Source organism: Dasypus novemcinctus, chromosome 13 (assembly GCF_030445035.2).
Source record: "Dasypus novemcinctus isolate mDasNov1 chromosome 13, mDasNov1.1.hap2, whole genome shotgun sequence".
In the NCBI taxonomy this organism is placed as follows: domain Eukaryota; kingdom Metazoa; phylum Chordata; class Mammalia; order Cingulata; family Dasypodidae; genus Dasypus; species Dasypus novemcinctus.
Genome location: NC_080685.1, coordinates 14,544,289 through 14,571,170, shown reverse-complemented (window position 1 = coordinate 14,571,170; position 26,882 = coordinate 14,544,289). Strand labels below are relative to the sequence as shown.

General features: G+C 39.0%; 1 protein-coding gene across 4 annotated transcripts in view; it reads right to left on the bottom strand.

The window, feature by feature from the left end:
- B3GALNT2 (beta-1,3-N-acetylgalactosaminyltransferase 2) overlaps positions 1 to 20,262 on the bottom strand; it is a 61,481-nt gene extending 41,219 nt beyond the window's left edge. For all 4 annotated transcript variants that reach the window (XM_004473125.4, XM_071207368.1, XM_004473124.4 and 1 more), the window contains exons 1-4: positions 19,887 to 20,262; positions 13,476 to 13,632; positions 7,609 to 7,709; positions 5,049 to 5,242 (exon numbers count right to left, since the gene is read on the bottom strand). In XM_004473125.4, the coding sequence (XP_004473182.1) occupies positions 5,049 to 5,242; positions 7,609 to 7,709; positions 13,476 to 13,632; positions 19,887 to 19,998 (564 nt within the window). In that variant the 5' untranslated portion in view covers positions 19,999 to 20,262. The remainder of the gene's footprint in view (positions 1 to 5,048; positions 5,243 to 7,608; positions 7,710 to 13,475; positions 13,633 to 19,886) is intronic.
- Between the last annotated feature and the right edge of the window lie 6,620 nt (positions 20,263 to 26,882).

Here is a 26,882-nt window from a genome sequence, read left to right as displayed (position 1 = left end):
TTTTCTCAAGTATACACCATTCATACTGCAGGACAGATGACATGTTAGGTCAAAAAACAAATCTTAATAGATTGAAAAAAGACAAGATATTCAAAGCATCTTCTCTGACCCACAATGGAATGAAGCTAGAAATAAGTAAATGAAGGAAAGCTGGAAAAGTCACAAATATGTGGAAGTTAAACAACACACTCTTACAAACCAAGGAATCAAAAAAGAAACCACAAGGGAAACTAGGAAATTTCTCAAGGCAGGTGAAAATAGAAACACAATATACCCAAATGTATGGTACACAGTGAACGCAGTGCTCAGAGGAAATTTATAGCTATAAATAATTAGATTAAAAAAGAAAGATCTCCACAATAATCAAATTTCACATCTGGAGGAACTAAAAGAAGAGAGCAAATTAAACATAAAGTAAGAAGAAGGAAAGCAATATTAAAGATTAGAGAGAAGATAAATGAAACAGAGAACAGAAAAATAGAATCAATGAAACTAAAAGTTGGTTCTTTGAAAAGATCAATAAAATTGATAAAACTTTAGCTAGACTAACAAAGAAAAACAGAGAGAAGACACAAATAACTAAAATACAAAATGATAGGGGGACATTACAACTGGCTTTATAGAAATTAAAAAGAGTATAAGAGAATACTATGAACAATTGTATGGTAACAAATTAAATAATCTTGAGGAAATGGAACAATTCCTAGAAACTTACCTATACTGACTCAAGTAGAAATGGAGACCAACAGACCTATAATAAGTAAAAAGATTGAATCAGTAATCAAAAATCTCTCAACAGTTGAACAAGACCTGATAGCTTCACTGGTGAATTCTACCAAACATTCAAAGAGGAATTAACAGCAATACTTTTCAAAGTTTTCCAAAAAACTGAAGAGGAAGGAACTCTTCCTAACTCACTTTATAAAACCAACATTACCCTTATACCAAAACAAGATCAAGACATCACAAGTAAATTACAGAACAATTTCTCTTATGAACAGAGATGCTGAAATCCTCAATAAAATACTAGCAAATCAAATCCAACAGCACAGTAAAAGAATCATATACACCACTATCAAGTGGGAGTTATCCCTGGAATGCAAGCATTAATTCAACATAAGGAAATCAACATAATACACTACAAAAACAGAATGAAGGAAAAAACATATTATCTCAGATGCAGACGAGGCTTCTGACAAAATCGAACATCCTTTTGTAATAAAATAGGAATAGAAGGTAACTTCCCGAAAATGAACATAAAAGGAATATGTGAAAAACCAATAGCTAACATAATATTCAACAGTAAAAGACTGAAAGCCTTCCCTCCTGAGATCAGGAACAAAACAAGGATACCTGCTTTCACCATTGACATTCAATCCCATATTGGAACTCCTTTTCAGAGCAATTAGGCAAGAAAAATAAATAAAAGACATCCAAATCAGAAAGGAGGAAGTAAAATCATCTCTATTTGCAGATAACATGACCCTTTATCTAGAAGATTCCCAAGAACCCACAAGAAAACTAGAACTGTAATGAATTCAGGAAGTTACAGGCTACAAGATTAACATGCAAAAAGCTTATGTGTTTCTATCTACCACTGTAATGGTTAGACTAATGTGTCAACTCAGCCAGGTAATGGTGCCCAGTTATTTGGTCAAGCAAGCATGGGGCTAATTGTAATACAAGGGCATTTTATGGACTTTAATCATCAGTGAGTTAATTGCACATCTACAACCAACTAAGGAGACTGCTGTCAGCAATGAATGACATCTCATTTGCCTTAAAAGGGGAAGTGATTTTAGCATGGAGAGAGAGAATTTCCATCTCTCCTTCAGACAGCCTGGGAACTCATCAAGGACCTTCATCAGAGCCCCTGGTTTGCAGCCTGCCTTATGGAATTTGGACTTGTGCAGCCCCACAGTCATGTGAGACAATTTTATAAAATCTCATACTATTTACAGATTATCTCCCATTGGTTCTGCTTCCCTAGATAAAGCTAATACAACCATCAAAGATTCTGTAATGGAAATTTAAAAAAATACATAAATCTCATTCACAATAGTTTATAAAAGAATAAAATACCCAATAATAAATTTAACCAATGACATGAACAACTCATGCACTGAAAATGACAAAACACTGTGGAAAGAAAAGAAGACCTAAACAAACGGAAAGACATCTCAGGTTCACGGAAAGGAAGATTTAATATGATTAAGATGTCACTATTACCTAAAACTACCTACATATCCAACACAATACCTATTAAAATCCCAGTAGCTTTTTGGTAGAAATAGAAATGCTGATGCTCAAATTCATATGGAATCACAAGAGCCCTGAATAGCCAAATCAGTATTGTAAAGGAAGAACAAAGTTGGAGGTATCACACTTTCTGATTTCCAAACTTACTATACAAAGCCACAGTAATCAAAACACTATGGTACTGACCTTAAAACACACACACACACCAACAAAATAGAACTGAGAGTTCGGAAATAAACCAACCCATCTATGGTCTACTGATTTCTGACAAGGGTGCCAAGCACATTAAAAGGTGGAAGCAACCCAAGTATCTATCAATAGATGAATGAATAATGAAAATGTGGTATATACATACAATATTATTGTCATAAAAAGGAATTTTTTTGGTTTTTGTTGTTTCTTTTAAAATTTTTATTTTCCCCATGGCTCCCTCATCTGTCTGCTCTTCTTCTTTAGGAGGCACCGGGAACTGAAATTAGGGCCTCCCTTGGGAGGTAAGCACCCAACCACTTGAGCCACCTCCACTCCCTGGAATGAAGTTTAGATCCATACTACAACATGGATGAAACTTGAAGATGTCATTTTGCGTGAAACACTAAACCAGACACAAAAAGACAAATACTTTATGATGGTGCTTATGTTGAAACACCTAGGTGAAGAAAACTTCACAAGAGATAGACGGTGAGCTAGGGGAGGGGGAGGGGGCGAGAAGAGGGCATTACAGTTACTGGTGAGAAATTTCTGTTTGAGATGATGAAAAAGGAAGAGTAAAGGATGTCAGTGATGGTAGTACAATATTGTAACATATACTACTAAATTGAAACTTGAATGTGGTTCAAGTGGAAATTTTGTGTCCTATATTGGTTACTACAAATAAAAGTTTAAAAAGAAACGAACAAAATGAAAATGGAATAAAATTCCATGTAAAAAGTAGAGATTCTTCAACTGCTTAAAAATGAAGATCCAGTTGTATGCTGTCTACAAGACAATTTCTACAACATATAAAAAGGATAATACATGTGACCAAGAGTGATTTATCTGAGGAATACAAGGGTGATTTAACATTCCAAAAATCAATAAATGTAATTTGCTGCATTAACAGGATAAAGGAGAAAAACTCTGGAAACATTCCATGTATCCATAAACAGGAGAATGAATAGGCTATCTACAGTGCTACTTAGCGATTAGAGGAACAAAATGGAAAGCTACTGACATAACATGGATGTCTCAAACATGTTGGAAATAAGCCTTACACAATAGAGTACTTAATATATGACTCCTTTTATAGATGATGTTCCAGAACAGGCAAAACTAATTTATGGTTAAAAGAAATCTTACCAGGGGTTGACTCTGGGGATAGGAATAAGACTGACTGGGAAGGAACATGAGAGAACTTTCTAGGATGATGTGTTTTTTATCTTCATAGGTGTTTGGGTTACAGAGATTTATGCATTTTAAAAAACAAATTCAATGGGTTCTCTCTTGCCTAGAGGAGCCCACATCCACACCTTGGTTATGTATTTCTGTTCTTCTCTCCCATTTCTCAGTAACTCTTTTTACTGGTCTAAAAAAAACCAAAACCAAAAACAAACCAAAAAAAAACCAAACAGACAGAATGTACATTTTACTGTACATAAATTTATCTTTTAAAAGACAAATTATTCTAGTTAATGCATGCATGCTGAAGTGTTTAACATTCAAGTGTACTAATATCTGCAATTTACTCTAAAATACATAAAATAAGTTAGATTGATAAATTGGTATATATGTGGTAAAGCAAACAAAGAAAAATGTTAACTACAATATAATCTTGTTGGTGGATATACAGGTGTTCCCTGTACAATTTTTTCAAGTTTTCTTTGTTTAAAACCCAGGAATACATCTTATTTGAAATACAATTCCTTGCTATACTCTCCTTTGGATATACCCTGTGAACAAATCATATTTTGCCAGAGACAGAAACAGAGAATCCTCATTGGTTTTTAATCTTCTATTTCCTCTATTTAAAAAAAAAAAAAAAAAAAGATTTAGGGAAATGGACTTTGGCCCAGTGGTTAGGGCGTCCTTCTACCATATGGGAGGTCCGCGGTTCAAACCCCGGGCCTCCTTGACCCGTGTGGAGCTGGCCATGCGCAGTGCTGATGCGCGCAAGGAGTGCCATGCCACGCAAGGGTGTCCCCTGTGGGGGAGCCCCACGCGCAAGGAGTGCGCCCGTGAGGAAAGCCGCCCAGCGCGAAGGAGGGAGCAGCCTGCCCAGGAATGGCGCCGCCCACACTTCCCGTGCCGCTGACAACAACAGAAGCGGACAAAGAAACAAGACGCAGCAAAAAGACACCAAGAACAGACAACCAGGGGAGGGGGGGAATTAAATAAATAAATAAATCTTTAATTAAAAAAAAAAAAAAAGATTTAAAGCAGCTGTTGCCCTTGTATTATAGTGACAGACTTGTAGGGTTGAAAGAAAAAGAGACAATAAAATTCATTTAGTCCTAAGAGTCCCAACATTTTATATCCATTATCAATTTTTGAAGTTCCTTAGGCTTTAGTGAATTTAAGTTGGGAACTTTTTAGATTAGAAGTATATTTATATATAAACATATTTATACATGTTCTCTCCCCAAACCAGGAGTATATTACACTAAAATGTATGCAATCAGTAAGGGAAAAAGGTGAAAATCTCCCAACCAGATAGAATTATCTAATTTCCCAACCTACTATGTGCCACAAGGAAAAAGCTGATATTTTCAAAGAAGAAAAACAGGGGAAATACTGTACAGGGCAATGCATACCTCCTGTTCTGCCTGATAAAGCTTGACGGTGATGTTCCTCTGGAAACCCACATCGTTGGCATCGTAGAACACTCCAAGACTGGTAATAACAATAGGGTAGAGAACACGAAAGCTCACACTGACAACCTGGTCTTCAGAGAGCCCTGGCGAAGTGTCTTCAGAAAGACTGAATGCCTCAATTTCCTGATTCAAAACTAAGGAAGTAATAATAAAAGGAATTTTACATAACCAAACAAATATAATCTCTTACCGTACTAATAAAGTAATAAAGTGGGCTAGAGAGCAAAATCTAGATTATTTTTCATAATTTCATAAATATAGTAATTAAAAACGTTTCAGAAATAGGGCTGCTTCTAGAAAGAAAATAAACTTAAAATATTTTATACATACCCATATATTTATAAAACATGCTTACATATTAGAGTTAGTGTATATATCCACTATCAGTCAAGATTACATTTTCTTATATTCAGATAAACAGAAATTCTATTTTCTTCTCATACCCCAGTACATCATTTGGATCATTACATTAGAAGGCCTAGGATGCTACTTTACACTTAACAGATGCTCAGTAAAATGTTACTAAACTAAATTGGGGGTTATTAATTATAGGTATGAGGAGTAAGGGGAAAAAAATTAAGGACAGAGATTTTGTCATGGGGTGGGCAAACAATAGCCAGAGTCTAGACTCCAAATACAAGAGGATGACAAAAACTTTACTCTTTAAAATTACTTGGTAGGGGGAGTGAATGTGGCTCAAGCAGTTGAGCGCCTGCTTCCCATATGATAGGTCCCAAGTTTGGTCCCCAGTGTCTTCTAAAAACAAGCAAACAAATGAAAAAACCAACTCAGGGGAGCTTATGAGCACTGGCTTCCCACATACAAGGTCCCAGGTTCAATCCCTGGCCTCTGTACCTCAAAAACAAACAAACAAACTCAACAAATACTCCTATCCAAAGTAGAAGCATGCCTATTAAAGGCCATAAGTCAAGCTTCTTATACATAACTAGTTATTTTCTATCTAAAACAAATGTATCTTTTGTACTTCTCCTTTATGCTATTAATCAAAATTTCTATACATCCAAAGTATCATGATGATTATTAATGCTCATAAAGTTCTTAAAGTACCAAAATAACTGGAAATGCTGTTTGAATAATCAAAAGATAAAATTAGATTCAATATTAGTTTATATATTTATTCTAAAATTTGTAACCTATATATTACATATATGAGAATTTTCTGTTAATGATAAGCTCCATTCCTTTATTATGAGCAAATAACAGTATTCATAATAATAAAAGTCTGGTTAATTGAAAGGTGTGGGCTTTTTGTGTTTGGGCTGGTTTGGTTTGAGTTTGCATATATAATTTGTTCTAGGCTACTCTTACATTATCAGCCATACAACATTCTAAAAGGGTCATGATCTCTTAGGGACTCCATTGAAAGCTAAAGGTCTCTCTCCCCAGAAAAAAACAAATATACACAAAATTTTGCTTATAACTTTTACTAAATTCATAGACATCCCAAGTAAGAAACTCCTGCTTTACAATACAGACCTGATTAGATGGTTCAATTTATTTAAAAAGCTGACAGAAACCCAAATTTATAAAGACGGGCTCTTTAAAGTAACAATATCAGGCATCTACAATGTCCCAAGAACTGTTCTACACATCTTATGTGTACCGCTTTGTGACATCTTCATGTCAGTCCCTATGAGGTAGGTAGGTACTTTAATCCCCAGTTTACAGATGATGAAACTGAAGGACAGAGAAGTAAATAATCCAATTTCACAGGGCTAGAGAATGGCAGAGCCTGGATTTAGACACATGCAGCCAGACTCCAGAGCTACTGCTCCTAGCCACTACTCTATCACTGCCTATAAGAGTGAGGTGCATATATTTAAACACATGAAAAACTTTCAAATACCAGAAGTCATGATCAGTGCATTTAACAACTGAAAAAGATTAACCTTCCAAAGAACCAAACCTGAACATAATAGGAAATGCTAATAAAAAAAGAAAGGCAGATAAAGTTATCACCTTCCTAAAATTGGCTCCCTGTTAACACAGAAAACTTAATTAGGATCATCTTCTTTTATCCTCACCAGACCCCCCGAATGCTTAATACTAAGGAGCATGAAGTATTATTTGTGGTTTTTATTATTATTGTTGTTGTTTCTTTTTCAGAAGCTTAGGCAATAATGCTAAGAGAAAGTCCATTCAAAATACATGTATCAAGGCTATCATAAATTAAGTGACTGGTAAAATCCAGCTTTCTAAAAGTTCGAAATTTAGGATTTATCTACACAGGAAATTTTCAGATGCATCTGAGTCACCCTGAAAAATAAACTCTTCTAAATTCTGTAATTCTATATCTATAAAGAGTCTCCAAATACCCTGAGTGATTAGTGAATCTCTCAAAAACGATAAAAGAGAAATTTTGATGAAAGACCATTTTTAGCCTGCCAAAAACAGACTGCATATTATTCAACTTAGCAACTTTTATTCAACTTCAAAATTGTAAATGGTTGTCATAGGCCTGAGAAAAACAAAATTTTACCTGGATTTGTGATGTTAAGCAGTTTGCAGGAATAAGGATCTTCTCTGTCTTCCACAGGTACTTTACAGCCATGAGCACCTATTATGAACTTGACAAGCACACTGAGAGAGGTGTTGCCATTAATACTGGTTATTGATCTTCACCTTGCACATGCATATGTCCTCACTCCCATTTCAGAGCTTCTTTTACTTTGAGATACAAGTATTTATTAGAATTAATTCTCTAGCTTTACTCTTCTAGTCTAGTGGAAAGTGGGAACAAGCACACCAAAAGTTGTTAACTATCAAGTAACCTATGTGTGAGTCCCCAAGGACAATGCCATATTAAAGCAAGTATAAGTATGTTTGGCCTGGCAACCAGCAAATGCTCCTACCATTTAAAAGCAAACCACAGTAAAGTCAACTTCTCAAATGTATACTTATGAGCATATCTATACCTACAATCTTCCTCATTTGCTTCTTCTATTTCAGAAAGTGTTTCTTCAGTTCAAAAGTAGTCTTTCTATCAAGAGAGGGTCCCCTCATTTCACAGGCCTAGTTACAGTGGTTATCCTTATAACTCAGGACTCCTTCCCTACACATTAAAAATACAACGTTAATTTCTATTTACCTACTATCGCTCATTGTCCCCACCCCTACCTACACAGTAAGGTCCTACAAAGAAATTAACTCAAATTGCAGCCTTTAGTTTTTCACTTCCACTTCTTTTATAAAACAGAAGTTTTATTCACCCACCTACTGCTTCCACTGAAATGTCTATCACCAAGGTAACTGACAATCTGCTACTGCTAAGCTCTTCAACCACTACCTACTTGACTTCTCTATGGCTCAATACTGCCGCTCTTAAAATGCTCTGTTTACATGGCCCTTCTCAGTCTTCCTCTGGCTCTTCTTCCTCATCCTGTCCAATTGAAAATGGCTAATTCTTCAGGGCTTTTGATCTTTTCCCATTCTATTTATAGTTTTTACTTTCTCTCACTGGCCAGTATAATTTATTTCCAAGGCTTTAACTAGCAACTACATGCCAATAATCCCAGAACACGTACCTCCAGTTTGGACCAATTTTCTAAGTAAAAGATCCACAAATTCACTAGACATCCCTAACTACCTAGATGACGTATAGGCAGTTGTGTGCTGGAACCTGCTCTAAAGGCTTGTGAGAACCAACTGTAAAGTTTCAAGAATTTTGTGAGTTGGTTACTAAACACAGCCATTATTAAAAATTAAATTACATAAACTTAAAATTAAATACGCTATATTAAAAATGAATAGCAAAACTTCATCATTTCCTGAGGAGTATTTTAGTACATTTTACTATTATCTATGTTTTTGAGGGTTTTAAAAATATTTATCTGCATGGTGGAAATACAACACAATAGTATGTTACTGTGCATCTTTCCTCAACTCTGTACAGTGACATCACATTGTTACCTGAAATTGATCATTGTGAGAATATTTACACCATACAAATTGGCAAATGCTACAAATAAGGGCTTGTTTTTATTGTCTAAACTTATGAAAGTGATAGAAAAATGTTAATAATGGAGATTAAACTTTTAAATGTGAGTTGTCTGTAGCCATTACAATGTGAATAAAGAAAAGTTGAGGGGACACAGATATGGCTCAATCAATTGGGCTTCCGTCTACCATGTAGGAGGTCCAGGGCCTCCTGGTGAGAGTAAGCTAGCCCAAGTGGCAAGCTGGTCCATGTGGAGTGCCCGCCCACGTGGGAATATCGCCCTGCTCAGGAGTGCCGCCCTGCGTGGGAATGCCACCCAGCATGGGAAAAGCCACCCCGCGCAGGCGTACTGCCCAACACCAGCTTGAGCAGCAAGATGATGCAACAAGAGACACAGAGGAGAGAAAATAAGAAGACGCAGAAGAATAGGGAGTTGAGGTGGTGCAAGAGAGTAAACACCTCTCTCCCACTCCAGAAGGTCCTAGGATCAGTTCCCAAAGCTGCCTAATGAGAATACAAGCAGACACAGAAGAACACGTAGTGAATGGACACAGAGAGCAGACAACAGGGGGGAGGAAGGGGATAAATAAAAACAAATCTTAAAAAAGAAAAAAGAAAAATTGAGGATATACTCTTTCAGTGTTCAACACTATTAACTGATTCAGCGAAGAATGTACTCATTTCATTGATTAATAACAGAGTCTCACATATTTTAGTTGTCACTTCAGTCTTACTCTTTAAAGGAAATATTTATGTCAGAACTGCACTCCTTTGCCAATTACAACCACAAGTTGGCTACAAATACAAGAATCTGGCCAACAATGAAAGCAGTTGACAAGAAACTTCTGGCTATAAGGAATTTACAATAAAGAGCTGTATATTTTATTACTTGTCAATTTTGTGCTACATATCTTTTACATAGTGAAATTTATTATAAACATACAGGAACACATAAGCATACTTTATTCCTAGAGAGCCAGTTAGTAAACATTTAAACATTCACCAGAACACCATTGCCTGCGAGCACATCAAACTCAACAGTCCTAACTAAGCTGCTTTCCTATGAAACCTGCTCTTCTGTCTCCATGTAGAACTTTTTGTCTTGACTGATGGTTCCACTCTTCTCCAAGTCCGAAAACTAGCAGTCATCCTGAACAACTCCTCTTCTACAGTCAGTTAATTTCATACGCTCATAAAATTACCCTCAGCAGTCCTTACCTAAACAGGTCTCACTTTTTCATTTGACCCTCAAAACAACTGTTTGGTATGAACTAGTTACTGCCTACATCTCACAGTCTTTTTCCTTCCTTCTCTCCCTCCTTCCTCCCCAAGCACATGCATATCTCTCTCTCTTACACACACACATACTCCACATACTCCATAATCATCCCCACTCCAATTACATAGAACTCTTTGACTATTTCATATCTATTTATATCATAGCACATATAACATTTTATTATACTATTATATCTATTTCCTTTACTAAATGTCAAGTTTCCCTAAGAACCCAGACTATATTTTCTTTTTTTTTTTTTTTAAGGGTAATGTGATCACTGCCACTCTCTCCTTTCCTGCTTTCGTCCTTTTTTCCCTATCTGGTTGTGTCAATGTCTTTTTGGTGGGCCTCCATGCAGGTCTGGGATGCCTCTTTTCCTTTTTTAACAGGAGGTCCTTGGGATCAAACCTGGGTCCTCCACGTGGTAAACAGGAGCTCAGTTGCTCAGTTACTTGAGCCACAGTTGCTTCCCAGACTATATTTTATATAGCCTTATATTCTACCCACTACAATATACTACATGTATATAGAAGGTACATAGTAAATATTTGTTAAAATGACAAATTACAGTTTTATTATGAAGATTTATAATTAAGGGCCTCAGAATCTATGTTGAGTCTGGCTTTATAAGAAATGCAAGATTTGAAAGCAAACCATAAACACAGAAACACACTTTCTTTTACTAATGGCCAATGAAGTCAGAATATCTTTCATAAGTAACTAGCATCTGGAATAAAAGTTTCAACAGAAACGAATATATTTGCTAATTAAATTATTGCAGGTATTTGCCAAATTTGGCATATTAGTCCTCTTAAATACAACGCACCTCTTACTAGATCAACAAAATTACTCTGCCCTAAGAAAACATCCACTTTTATACAGACACCCCACCATTTTCATAAACCACCAAGCATATTAGTAAGCTATGATGACAACTAAGTTACTAGTGAACTTCTGAATGTTAATTTTACTCACTACATTTAGTTCTAAGTCATTCAGTCAATAGTTGTTGAATGCCTTACTCTGTGCCAGGCTCTGATTCAGGTACTAGGAATATGTCAATGAAAAAACCTGAAGTCCCTCTTCTCATGAAACTTACATTCTTGTGGGAGAGGACGATTTATAAATATACAACTAAATAAAATAAATATGTCACCTGATGACAAGTGCTATAAAGAAAGCAAGCCAAGTAAGGGAAGATAGAGATGAAGTATGGTTAGGGCGGTATCTGATATGGGACTGTCTGCTAAGGTAACATCTAAGCAGCCCAGGCTGAAGGAAGTGAGCTATGAGGATATCCAGTGGACTAGTGGTCCAGGCAGGGGCTTAAGTGCAACAGCCCTGAGACAGGAGCACATTTAGTATATTAAAGCACATCAAGGTAGCCAGTGTAGCTAGTACAGATCAGTGAAAGGAAGTAGATGTAGATGAGGTCAAAGACCATTATAAAGACTTGGAATTTTAAAGTGGAAAGTCAATAGAAGAGTATGAGCAGAAAATGTATATAATTTAACTAGTTTTTAAGAAGATTACTCTCTGGAAGCGGACTTGGCCCAGTGGTTAGGGTGTCTGTCCACCACATGGGAGGTCCGTGGTTCAAACCCCAGGCCTCCTTGACCCCTGTGGAGCTGGCCCATGTGCAGTGCTGATGCGCGCAAGGAGTACCATGCCACACAGGGGTGTCCCCTGCATAGGGGAGCCCCACGCACAAGGAGTGTGCCCCGTAAGAAGTGCGGCCCTGCGCGAAAGAAGGTGCAGCCTGCCTAAGAACGGTGCCGCCCACACGGAGAGCTGACACAACAAGATGATGCAACAGAAAGAAACACAGATTCCCGTGCTGCTGATAACAATAAAAGCAGACAAAGTTGACGACGCAGCAAATAGACACAGAGAACAGACAACCGGGGTGGGGGGAAAAGGGAGAGAAATAAATAAATCTTTAAAAAAAAAAAGATTACTCTGGCTGTAGTCCAGAAAATAAAATGTAGGGGAATAAAGGCAAAAGCAGGAAATTCAGATAAGGAAGTTTTTTTCAATAATTCAGGTGAAAGGATGGTGGCCTAGACCAGGATGGTTGTAGTAAAGGTGGTAGGAAAAAGTCAGATTCCAGACATGATCTTCAGGTAACACCAGGAAGATATGCTGATGGATTGTATATAGACTGGGTCATGATGACACCAAGGGTTTTGGTCAGAGTAACTGGTAGAGCAGAGTCATTATTTTCTGAGATGGGAAAGACTATATGAAGCCGAAGGTTTTGGAAGGTTGTTCAGATGGTAGTCATGATTCTGAGGCCTTTTCTCATTTGCTGGGTAAAAGCTTCTATTATCATTGTGATCGTGATCTAAAGAAATCTGTCTTGGAATGAAAGCTGCTCTGAATAAGACAGGAAATCTATACACTAATGTTCACTACCAGTGATGAGAAAATTCACAACTACAATTTGCTCGTGTAGCTTCTCAATCCAGTTGTGCCAGTTTAATTCAATTCAGAGAGATTCTAGTTATGAATCCTCACCTAAGCATCTTCACATAACTACAAGCCCAACTTTCCATGTTTCTCTTCCACTAGTCCCTTACTACATAATCTTCAGGGGGTGGTCTCACTGACAATAGGCTAAGGCCTTGGGGTCCTAACTGATAACAGAGCCATCTAATGTCAACATGAGATATATTACCAAAGCTTAGCCCTGGGGAGGGAGTAAGGAAAAAGAAGAGTATATTATACATACTGCAGATCACATAACTAAAAAAAATTACAGAACCAAAAAAAATTAACTGCATCTCAGTCAAGTTAGTGAATTTATGTTTAGACACAAATCTAAACAGATTCTATTTTAGAACAGAACCTTTTAAGAATTGCTATTCTAAATCGAAGCAAAAAACAAAAACAAAAACAAAACTAGGTATCCATAAATGCTACGTATGTTAACTGATAGATACATTCTCCTCCAACTATCTTTTGGCTTAAAATGCTGATTAAATTTACTTTTTAGACCCAAGTGCATGGAAGAAAAGCAAAATGAAATAACCATTTCTTCCATGAATAGACCACATGATTGAATTAACAACTCGTTTTTCAGAACTCTTATTTCAGTAAACCAGGCACTGTGTCAACTCAGAAAACTTACCGTTGACTTAATACTGGATTTTGTTTCAAATGCTTTAACCAGGTGCTTCTTATCACACTTCTAAGTTCCTGGTTATTGCGAGCTGATAACACACCAACTACCACATCATAGTGATGAGATTTCCCCTGAGAAGATAAGGCCAACTGATCCAATTGATCTAGAAATACAAAAAAATAAATTAGAAATAAGTTATGTCTTGATTACTATAAGTTCAGTATGTATCACTAAAAAATGTTTATTAAAAATACATGAAACAAAATTAAAAATGAAAAAACATTTGTTTTCCCAGAAACAAAGAAACAAAATTTTAAAATCACCCATAGACCTACCATCCAGAGAAAACCACCATGAACATTTTGGTGTAGTCTTTTTGCCTTCCACACTTACGTATGTATTCCTGCTCACATGAGAATGTAAAATTTGTCAAAACAAAAAAGGTATTTGTGATAAGAATCAGTTTAGAAGGGCAAGGTGACACATACAATAGAAAAGCAGGCTCTAAGAATAAGTTCACAGGATCCTATGTAAGTTTTTGATCCTCAATTTCCTTAATTTCTTATACAAATTAAATGAGATAATGTGTACTAAGGTCCTGATTTTGTACCAAGCACATACCAGACACTCAATAAAGGGCTAGTAACAACAAAAGTTTGTTTTTAAGGTAAAGTCCTACATTATTGTTAGTTATTAAGTTTGGGGGATGAGTTGAAGGACTTCCATACTGGAAAATATTGGAACCCTTATTTATGCCAGTAATTTCAATAGCCAGCAAACTTCTAATCAATCACCTATTAAATATTCTAAAGAATGGAGGAGAGGAAGCAGCATTTCTAGTGAAGGGAAAAAAAAAAAAAGGAAATAACAATTCATGTGAATGGTTCTTTTTTTTACTGTTAAAAGATCTAATGGCCAAAATTACATTTTAATATTTAAAAAATTATTCTTAGAAACAAGGCAGAAGGTTTTTGCCCTTGTTTCTTCATCACCAGTTTTAAAGCTTGAGAGCAACAAGTTTATCTATACCTCTGATGAGGGATTCATTTCATCACTTTCTCAATGGTGGGACCTGATCCAAAATGTTTCCCCCGAAAAATTATTGAAAGCCAGAGATCTTTACTACATTAAATGAAATTTTTTATATGCCATAAGACCTAGGTATTCAGTCTAAAAGACAATAAAAACATGTTTTTCCCCCAAAGGACCAATTAAAATAAAAAGAAAACTTGAGGACATTTTTCTAATACAATAATTTTAAGCATATTACAACAATGATAGGAAAACAGGAATTTTTGTGTAAATACCTTACTTTCCACAACAGATATATTTCTACAAAGGTACTTAAATTCTAATGGAATCTAATGGATTAAAGCTATTTATTTCACTCTCCTATTAATCTTGCTTCAAAATGAGTTCTCTTATAAGGGAGATGAGGTGGCACAAGAGAGTAATCACCTCTCTCCCACTCCAGAAGGTCCCAGGATCAGAAAATGAATTCTCTTATAAAGATAGAATCTACCTGTAAAATAAATCCAAATTTTCATGGATTAGGTTTGCTTAATAGGCAACACTTACTGAACACTATGTGCTAAGTACAACACATAGCATATCATTTAATGTTTTGTATATAATCATTTAATGCTTACCACCATATGAAGTAGGTACTATTAGACTCCTCATTTAACAAATGAGGAGACAGGCATAGAGAATCTGGTAACTTGACATAAAACAGCTTATAAATGGCTGGGCTAAAATTTAATCCTAGCAATCTAACTCTAGTCTTCATCAATCCAGCCATATAGCTTAATATAGCTCACCTAAGATTAAGTTCTGATCTTTTATCCACAAAACATGTTGAAATGAATTCGTAATAAGCAGATCACAGAAAATGCTGGTTAGCTTTTTAAAAAATCTTATGGCACAGGAACAATTTTTCTGAGATATTTAATTATACGATCAAAGTTGTACCTACAACTGGAAAACTAGCCTTAAGAGCCTGAATTTGGGGAATAGTTTAAAAGCTTAGTATAAAATTGACAATGATGCACTCGAACTCATCTACTTTTTTCACATAGAAATAATAAAAATATTCTATTGATAGGAGAAGCAAATGTTGTAAATAGTTCTGACGCTGATTCCATAGACAACAAGCTGCATTTTCTCAGTAAAAAGTTATTTAAATCCTTTGTGCTTCAGTTTCCTCATGAGAGAAAAGATACCCAAAAAATGTGTCTTTAGGTAATCTATTTCATCAGTTTCAAAATGTCTTCTCAAAAGATTGTAAGCGGATGTTGCTCAGTTGCTGAGCACCTGCTTCCCAGGTACAAGGTCCTGGGTTGAATTTCCAGTACCTCCTTAAAAAAAAAAAATCACATTTAACCTAAATGTATCCTTTATCTGATATCATCAGAAAGCAATGCTGCTGCACAAAAGTGACCTTTCGGGAAACGGACTTGGCCCAGTGGTTAGGGCGTCCGTCTACCACAAGGGAGGTCCATGGTTCAAACCCCGGGCCTCCTTGACCCGTGTGGAGCTGGCCCATGCGCAGTGCTGATGCGTGCAAGGAGTGCCCTGCCAAGCAGGGGTGTCCCCAACGTAGGGGAGCTCCACGCGCAAGGAGTACACCCCGTAAGGAGAGCCGCCCAGCGCGAAAGAAAGTGCAGCCTGCCCAGGAATGACGTTGCCCACACTACCCGTGCTGCTGACGACAACAGAAGCAGCGGACAAAGAAACAAGATGCAGCAAATAGACACAGAGAACAGACAACCAGGGGAGGGGGGGAATTAAATAAATAAATAAATCTTAAAAAAAAAAAAAGTGACCTTTCAAATTAACTGAAACATCCCTTTAAAGGCCAAACATTTATTACCTTACTTTTGATAAATAATCAAAGTAAATCTTTTAGAAACATATCACATTGAACATAATTTAACCTTTTCTTGTTGAATCAAAATCCATCATGAAAAATTTCTCAAATTAATTCCAGCTACTTTAGTTTAGATTCTTTTATCTTTTACCTAGATCATTACAAAAGTATCTTAACTGGTTTCTCCCTGACTTCATGTTACAGCCAAACAAGATTTTTCTAAAAATAAATAAACACAAAGATAATTATGTGACATGTGAAAATCTCATGGATTACATGAGATCAAACTTTTTGATCTTATTCCATCTCCTCCTGCCACTGTCAATCCTCCCTGCTTCTAATCCATTTTTATGCTATTTCTGTTCAACTGCTTTACTTTAAATACTTTTTTTTTTTTGTAGAGGAGAAATAGATGGAAGATTTTAAACTTTTAGAAAGCTCCTTTTACTACAGATGCATTGGAGCGGTTAGACTCGGACTTCAGAAAAAGATTTCTTCTTTCATTATCCCACATATCTTCAATGTAAACCAGTCCAACAGATTCCCGGGTACTGTTACACAGTATAAAACCTAAAGTGGATGCTCAATAAATATCTGGATAAGAATGTTTCTCAAACTCCTACCTCTCCCTACTGATTCCCTAACACTATACTCTCATCACCCTCTGCTATATACTGCAAGCATAGGGCACCGAGTTCCATTCTAGAGTTTGAAAACAGAAAGAAAAAGAGAAGTAAAAGAAAAACTAAGTAAACTTGAGATGAAAGGACATAAATTCACAAAAGAGGAAAGGCATATGGCCAATAAGCTAATGAAAAAAATTGTTCAGCCCCATATCGTTTGAATTATTAATTAATAGAGCAATAATATCAGTTTCCTATTAAATTTACAAATATTTTCTTAAATGATAACACCCAGAGTTGGCAGGTATTTCAAGGAAAAGACCACTCTCACACACTGCTGGTGTGAGTGTAATTTATTACAGACTTTTCTGCAAGGCAATTTGGCAATATATAGCAAATATCTTTATCTGGCAATTCCACATTTAAGAACTTATTCTAAAGAAATGTCTTTTATTAATAGTGAAAAACTGCCAACCACATAAATGCACAAATAAGGGATTACAGTACATTCATATGACAGAATACTACAGTCATTAAAATTACTTTGAAAACATGTAATTTAATATTCTACATCAAAGCAGGTTCCAGGGACTCTGTATATATCGCACAGTTCCATTTATATAAAGTACAAAAGCAGGCAATTCTCTACCATTAGAGACTAGGACAGTAGTTACCACTCTTGGCAGCAACAGAAGGGAGCATGAAGGGAATTACTATGGTGTTTTCTTTTCTTTTTTTAATTGAGTGATTAGTTCAGTGTGTTCAGTTTGAAAATACTCATCAAGCTGCACATTTTCTAAATGTATTTTTTAAGATTTTAAAAAATGAGAATTTCCCAAAATATGTCTATATATTATATATTATGTAGACAATTCTTTGTTGGGTTTTGTTTTTAATAATTTCAGGTTTTTCTACAAAGAACTTGCTTTACTTTATTAAGAAAAAATTTAAATCACAAGGTCATCGTGTCATGTAAGCAGATTCATGTTTTGTTCATACCTTTCCAGTTTTATTTTCTTGATTTATTCATTCAAATTATCGAGCATCTACTATGTTCACTATTTCAGGTGGCAGAGATACAGCAGTACACAAAATCTTCATTAGGTCAGAGGTAATTAACAACCCCAAGCAAGCTCCCTGAGGGCAAAGACCAGAACTACTTCTTTCCCCTATTATGTAATGTATTCTGAAAGTCTCTCAACCAGCTAGACTCTAAGAGGAGACATGCAAGCATTTGTTGAATTCAAAACCAATAGTTCAAACTTAGCTCAAGAATCCTAAAAACTCAGATCGAAATTTCCACTCAGGAGCATGCTTCCAATGACATAAGTCACAAATAGGGAGAAATCTTTAAAATGAGGAAATCACACAAATCGATCAGCAGATCCTCTGATAAGGACACACTACCCCAGCGAGTCCTTGCCACTTTCAAAGACCTAAAGGGAAAAAACCCCAGTTGTCCAGCTCCCCTTTTACTCTATGTAACACAGATACCCCCATAACACCACACTAGGACAGGCAATCAGCCACCACCATACTGCTATTTCCTAAAATTTATGGAGAGTTTCCTATTAATCAGGCACTATTCTAGGTGTTTCTCAGCTCAGTTCACAAAAACCTAAAAAAACCCAGAACATTCCAGCCTGTTAACAGGTTAACTGCACTGAAACACTCTACGTTCATTAAATCATTTCCAAAAATGCTTAGTACTGAGGTCGCACAAATAACCTTTTCAAAGAGCTGTGGTTTAAAAAGAAAAGACTTGAAGAGGCTGTTAGCAAAATACATAACTCGGGTCATAACAATAAGATTATTTTGAGGATTGAAGAATACTTTCTACTTACAAATTAAGGCACAGAGCCATCTGCTGAAGTGCAAATAATAAATTCTAATTTTTAAAAATTTGTATAAGAAAAGTTGTTTTGGGGAGAGGTGGTAAAATTTTTCCCCCTTTGTAGTTAAGAGAAGGCAAGAAGCCTACTCTATCACCTAATATTTAAAAGAGTCGTCTAGATTTCTTTATATGTCCTAGGGCAAACCTTTAAAAAAGATATGATATGGGCAAACAGGGTGGTGAAGTCAGTTAAAAAAAAAAAATCCACGGGGTAAAGCTTTCTCTAGACTTTCACAAGCTTACAAGAACAACGATTTCGTTCCTACGAGAGAAAAAGTTTTAGAGCAAATGGATATGATCGTTAAAGAACCTGATATTGTCACGTGTATTTCATTAGGAGGTTTGGCGGACCAAACTCCACGGGAACGACTCCACTGGCAGCCATGCCCTGTTTCATGTCTAGATTTAAGCGATTTACATCATACAAAACACAGGGTTCTTTAAAGCGGAGTTATTCCTTAAAAAGCAAAACCTAGCCACCTTTCAAAACTCACGAAAACTCTTTATCCATGGCACTTAAGGCCTCCAAGTCTTGACCAGATAAGACCAACAATCTGGTCTTAAGGAAGACCTTCCTTCCTTTGCTTGGGGAGGAAGAAAAACCTGGCGAGCCAAAGCCCCGGAGTGAGGCGAGTGTGCCAGCCGCCAGCTGAAGGGCACGCGAGGTCCTCCTCGCCGAGAGGCAGGCAGGGAGTCGGACGCGTCCCAGCAGGCCTGGGGCACCGGCGGAGGACCTGCAGCCGCAGGCGCTGGCTTCCGGACCTACGGGGCAGCGGGGCGGTGAGGCGCAGAGGGAACACGCCAGGAGAAGAGCGCCCTCAAGTCTCCCGACGTTCGGACCCCAGAATGGAAAGCGTCTCGGCTTCGCCCTGCCCTTTCCCCTCGCCTCGGGCAAATCCCGGCGCAGTTCCACGGCAGGAAGCAACCGCGGAGCCGACCGGCGGGCGCAGGGCTCTGGCCTGCCGCGCCGCTCGGACCCGGGGCCTCCCTCCCCCGGACGCCGCCCGCCTCGCCCGGCCCCAGGCACTCACCTGCCGGGCCGGCCCCGGGAGCGCGGGCGGGCGGCGGGGAGTGCAGCCGCAGCCAGAGGTGCAGCGCGGCCGCTAGCACACACGGGCACAGCAGCAGCAGCCAGTTTCGCATTGGCCGCCACCGCCGGCTCCTCCTCGCGCTCCCGCCGCGCGCCGGGCTCTCCCGCGTCCCGACCGAGAGGAAGGGGTCTGAGAAGTGGAAGGACGGCGCCCGAAGACAGAGGGGCGGCGGCCAAAGGCCGCGCGACCACTCCCGGTGCGCCCGCTTCGTCCCCTGCGCCAGCGGGATTCCCCGCGGCTCCCCGCCCCGCGCCTCGAGTTCCTCAGACCGCGGGCGGCGGCGACGCCGGGCAAAGCCCCGCCCCTTCCGCTCGGCCTTCCCACCGGCCCCGCCCGCTTTCCCCTCTCCCAATCCCCCGCCCTCTTCCTTCGCGTCCCCTCCCGCGCGGGCCGGCACGGAGCTGAAGTCCCGCTCTGGGCCTAGGCTGGCGCCGGCCAGTTCTCCCGAAGCTCGGAAACCACATTTCCTACAATCCCACTCGGCAGTCGCGGGGGCGAGACGCGAAGTCCCGTACAGAGCATGCGCGTCCCTTCTCGTCGACTACTGCCACCCACCGGCCGAGGAGAGGTAGTGCCCGGGACCCGGCGCTCGGGGGCCGCGGTTACCAGGGGAGGGAAGAAACTGCTGACGAGAAGGGTGCCGGGTGCCTCGGCTATGAAGCCGATCTCAGCGACATTTTTTTCTTTTTAAATCACTCTCTGCTCACTTGTGCCGAATGCTCGCTTGTTTGTCTTATGTTGGACATGGGATCCTGCTGACGTCTACTTGGCACTATGAGCAGAAGGAGGAAGCCCTGTGCCCTTCTCTTCAGCAGTGAATCATCAAGCATTAGTTCTGGTGCAGTGTGTACCTGGCTCTTTGCCCGGTTCTGTCCTCTAGGAATTTAGATGAGTAAGACAGACTGCATCTAGGGGGTCAGGCTTGTGGAGTCGGTGGCGATGGTCCAGTCGAGGGTAAAATTCCACACGCCCTGTTTCAAACTTGCCGTCTGAAGTTGGGAGTATAGTAGGATGCGTACCTCAAATAGGACAAGAGCCACCAAGAGCTGAACGCACGTAGAGGGACACGTAGAGGGACCTGTGGGCCGTGACTTCTGCAGCGTTCCTTTCCATTAAAATACTGCGCCATTGTTGTGCACCTGTGGCCGCAGGACCAAGGTCCTTCTTGACCTGCATTGTGCCTAATGCAAAAGTGCCCTGGTTGGATGAAACACCCACCTGGGTGGGTGAAGCAGATGTGAGTTAGTCAGGATATCTAATGTTAAGAAGATGGAAGGAAAGGATGAGAATGAGTTTCTGGGTTGTAGTGTTTTAAAAGTTTCCACAAGTTGTGGAGACAGAAGATAACTCTATTCTTGAGAAAAATCTTGGTTGAAAGCCACAGAAAAGTCACCTCAAACAGGTCTAAGCCAAAAAAGACAAAAGGTAACATATTACAATACTCAAAAACCCAGAAGCAGACTTTTCAGCACCATAGTCTCATTGTGTGGCAGTTTAATTTCAGCAAAACAACTTTCTAATAAAATTACTTTTTATTGTAATATTGTCTGTTTAATTTGTAAATCTGTTTTAGGCTATAAACATGAGTTTCAATCATGCATTTTTACTTATGTAAGCTATGTAATAAAAGTAATTTAACTCAAGGGGTTGGAAAAAATTGTTTCCCTTTAAAAGGCATTTGTGTATGTATTAGTTATCTGTTGCCACATAACAAATTACCCCAAACTTAGGTCAAAACAGTAATCATCATTTTTTTATCCCTCACAATTTCTGTGGGTCAGGAATTCAGGAGCAAAGTTCTAGCTCAGGATCTCTCATGTGGTTGCAGGCATACTGGCCTGGGGCTGGAGGATCTGCTTCTTAGGTGACTCACGTGGCAGGCTATTTGGTGCTAGCTTTTGACCGGAGGCCTCATTTCCTCTCAAGTGCGTCTCTCCTAGTGACACTTTAGTGTCGCCACAGCATGGCAGCTGGCTTCCCCAAGAGCAAGCCGTTCAAGAGACCAACACGGAAGCTGCAGAGCCTTTTATGAGGAAGCCTCGGGAGATATACACTGTCACTACTGCAGAGTATCCCTTGGTCTCACAGACCAGCCTTGATTTACTGTGGGAGGGACTACATAAGGATGTGACTAGCAGGAGGCAGGGGTCATTGGGTGCCATTTTAGAAGACAGCTATCACCGTATACTACCCAAATGGGAGGAACACTCCTGTTTCAAGAGTCTTTAGGGTAAATACTCTCTGTGGCCCTTGATGACCCTCAACACCTATATATAACAACCTTTCCTTCCTGTAGGAAACAGATGGAATTAACAGACTGTGATCATTATTGCTCTTGGGCAAGTGCCACCAAGATCTTTGTGTCTCTTTCCCAGAACACTTATTTACATATTGCAAAAAGGAAGGAGAATATGTGAGGTCTAAGAAGTTCTTTTTAGAAACTCCTCTTCATTTAGAAACCCTGCTGATTTACATTATACATATCAATTAAAGAGATTGTCAGGAAATTAGTAATTGGTTGTCACTAAGAGTGTACTGTTTTTATCTTCAAAGAAGGTACTAAAAGCTTTTTGTGCCTTGATATAATAAAATTTTCACTTTGTGATTAAATAATTATAATGAGTTAATCCTGACCAAACAACCAAAATATCCATCAAGAAATGAATGGATAATACAATGGAATATTATTCAGCCACTAAAAAGGAATAAAGTATTGATACATGCTACAACTTGGATGAGCCTTTAATATGTTATACTAAATGAAAGAAGCCAGTCACAAAAACCCATAAGATTATAGGACTCCATTTTTATGGAAGTCCAAAATAGGAAAATAGATACTGAAAGTAAATTAGTGGTTGCTGAGGCCAGGGATGTAGGGGGGAATGGGAGCATAGGAGAGTAAGAGGATAATAGCTAAAGGGTATGGGATTTCTTTGTAAAGTGGTGAAAATGGTTGTATGTATCCATGAATATACTAAAAACTATTGAATTGTACACTTTATTTCCCTCCCACCGAGATGGCTCCCTTGTCTGTTTTGCTTATTGTTTTCATTTGTTGGTTTTTTTGCTCATTGTTTGCACTTGTCTGCTTATTGTATGTTTGTTTTTTTCTTTAGGAGGCACTGGGAACTGAACCCTAATTTGAGCAGATTTACTCATTCAATAAACATTTATTGAGCATCTGTTATGGGCCAGGCACTTTTGTTGGCACTTTGGATACATCAAAGAATAAAACAAACATCCCCATCCTATGGTGGAGGGGGAAGGTATGGTAGTTTGATATTATTTATGAATTCCAAAAAGAAATATAAATTATGTTTGTAAACTGGTCTGTTCCTCTGGGCGTGATAACCCTTTGATTGTATTAGATTCAGCTGAGGCATCTCATGTTAAGATTAGGGCTTTGATTCAACCACATCATTAGAGTATGACTCAGTGTTGAGTGCCTGCCCCCTTGATGGGCTGATAAAACAGACTCTCACACAGAAGTAGACACACAGAGAAGAAGAACATGGAGGAAGAAGACAGCTCATTAGACTCAGCAGAGGCCCTGGGGAAGAGAGAGGAGCCTGATAGTCTACAGCTGACCTTGTGAAGAGACCAGAACAGCTGAGCCCAGAAAGAAATGAGGCCCAGGGAGAGAGACGAGCCTTATGCCAGACTACAGCTGAGATCAGAAGGAGCTGGGACCATGGAGCCTTAAGAGGAAGAAGGCAGGTTGAACCCTCACAGATGCCACCTGCCATCTTACATCAACAGATGGCAACAGACTTTGGGTGAGAAAGTACCTTTAGTTGGACTCTTTAGGACCTTATGACTGTAAGCTTCTAACCCAAATAAATACACTTTATAAAAGTCAACAAAGTTCTGGTATTTTGCATCAGCACCCCTTTTGGCTGACTAATACAGAGGGGGCATTGATTACAGACATAAATAAATATCACAGCATTGTAGTAGCCAGCCAAAGGGGTGCTGATGCAGAATACCAGAACTCTGTTGGCCTTTATAACAGATATTTATTTGGGGTAGAAGTCTACATTTAGCAGGCCATAAAGCATAAGTTACGTCCTTCACCATAATCTGTTGCCACATGTTGGAGCAAGATGGCTGCTTACATTTGCGAGGGTTCAGGCTCCCTCTTCCTCTAAAGGCTCCATCTTCCAAGTTTCTTCCAGTATCAGCTGTAGGCTGGAATAAGTCTTGTCTCTTTCTTAGGGCTCGTTTCTCTCTGGACTCAGCTGCTCTGTTTTCTCCACTAGGTCAGCTGTAGTCTATTGGGCTGTCTAGGCTTTGTTTCTCTCTCCAGGGCTTAATTCCCTCTGCTCTGCTCTCTCCCTGTGTTTACTTCCCAGGCTCCAGCTCAAAACTCCCACCAACCTCTGCAAAATGGTGTATCTGAGTCCCCACAAACCAAGGGGGCAGAGACCCAATGTCTCACCGATGTGGCCCAATCAAAGCCTCAATCATTATTTAATCAAGTAAAAGTGAAACCTCTGAATCCAATGTAATCTAATATGCCCAGAGGGAAAGAGCAGTTCACAAACATAATCCAGTATCTATTTTTGGAATTCATAAACAATATCTAACTACTATAAGCATGTTAGAAGACGATAAGTCTATGGAAAATATAAAAACTAAAGCAGGGTAAGGGAGAATTGGGAGTGTGGGACCAAAGTGGTATTAAATAGCATTAAAAACAACCCTTCAAAGTTACAGTGAGCACTAAATGAAGGAACAAACAAAAGAATCCTAATATAGGAACCAATCAGGATATTCTTTCTAGTTAACCAAATGCTTTAACCTTTTTTTAAAAAAGATTTTATTTTTATTTATTTCTCTCCCCACCCCCAGTTGTCTATTCTCTGTGTACATTTGCTGCGTGTTCTTCTTTGTCCGCTTCTGTTGTTGTCCGCGGCATGGGAATCTGTGTTTCTTTTTGTTGTGTCATCTTGCCGCGTCAGCTCTCCGTGTGTGCGGTGCCATTCTTGGGCAAGCTGAACTTTCTTTCGCGCTGGGCAGCTCTCCTTATGGGGCGTACTCCTTGCACGTGGGACTCCCCTACATGGGGGGCACCCCCGCGTGGCACGGCACTCCTTGCACACATCAGCACTGCGCGTGGGCCAGCTTCACACGGGTCAAAGAGGCCCGGGGTTTGAACCGCGGACCTCCCATGTGGTAGGTGGATGCCCCATCCATTGGGCCAAGTCCACTTCCCTGCTTTAACCTTTTGATTACTGGCATCTGACAGACCTGTAACAGAAAAAGTTTTGAATAACTTTTTAGTACCCTCCCAATCCCATCACAGGGAGAACTGCCTAGATCACCTACTCAGGACCTGTGACCCTTCCAATGATCTGTTTTCTGATAAACTCAAGACCAAGGTGGGTGTTTTAGTTTCCTAGCTGTTAAAACGAATTCCATACAATGAGTTGGCTTAATAACAGGAATGTATTGGCTCACGGGTTCAGGGGCTAGACAGCTTGCCTTCTCTCACAGCAATATCTTCTGGGTGACAAGCAGCGTTTGGGGTTATTGGCTTTCCCATCATGTGTCAAGGCACATGGTGGTGTCTTCTTTCCCTTTGAGGTTCTGTTGACTTCCCACTGCTGGCTGTTCCCTGGGGCTTCTCTTGGTCTCTCTCTGAATTTCACTCTGTTTATTAAGGACTCCAGTAATCAACCTACTTCAGTTAGGCCACACCTGACCTGAAGTTACATGTTCAAGAGGGCCCATTTACAATGGATTCCCACCCACAGGACCTTTTGTGGGGGGCATAATTCAATTCCCAACAGTGAGTAAAAAGATTGTAAAGGGGACAGGAGGTACTATATATTGGAAAGAAGATACTTTATAAAACCCAGAGATGATGTAAACAGTCTGTGCAGTCAAGGTGCTCATAGTCTTAAAATGTGAAAAAGTTAAGAGAGGATTAGAATACCTGGAGAGGCAAACCAGCACGGCTGAATCTCCCTGGTCGCAGTTCAACGTGATGAGCGCTATTCTGGCAGCACAAAGCAGGAGTTATTTAGCCCAGCCAAAGGTATCCCAGAGGTTATCCCTTGAAAACACTAGACAGGGTTTTGAAATCAAAGAAGCCAGTTCATAGGCCAGAACAAGGGAAGGGCCTTCAAGAGCACCCGATGCCAAAACAAAACAAAAACCCAACAAAATCAACAACCCGAACAACACAAAACTCTGGGAGATGGCATGACAATGGGGGAAATGCAAATGATTTGGTAGTACCTTACTGTAAGTTAGGGGTAGAAAATGGTGGGAAGGTGAGTAAAAAAACCAGGGCTTCAAATCATGACCCTATGCCAGACTAAAGAATTTGGGGTTTATCCCAAAAGCTCTCAGGAAGCCTATTTTTTTTCTGCTTACAAATGTAATATATGATCATGAAAGGAAACTTGGAAAATACAGAAAAATAAAAAGAAGATACTATAAATCACACTAAATACATATCATATTGCTTTTCTTTTCACCATTTTCATTTCTTAAAATATTTGTCGTTATACTTAAGTACTAATTTATACCCATTTGTTTTACCTAACATATAAGCATTTTCATATTTAATTGTTAGTCTTAGAAAATAAAACTTTAATCATTGCATCATTTGTCCACATTATTGTTTCTTATCTGGCCCTTTATTGTATTGGGTTTTTCCATTTTTCCATTATAATAAGTAATATTGGCATTTCTGTGCATAAAGCATAATCTGCATTTCAGATGATGTTCTTTTATAAGATTACTTTAAAATACTTTGTTCATATTAATGTGCATGTTCACCTTCAACAAGTGAGTTTTTAATCTCATCCCACCTACCCAAATATTTAAAAAAACAATTCCTAACTTGAGGGGCAAAGCATTTTTGTTCTCTGATAAGACTGAATATTTTTATGTTTGTTAGCTGTTTCTGTTTGTGAATCATCCATA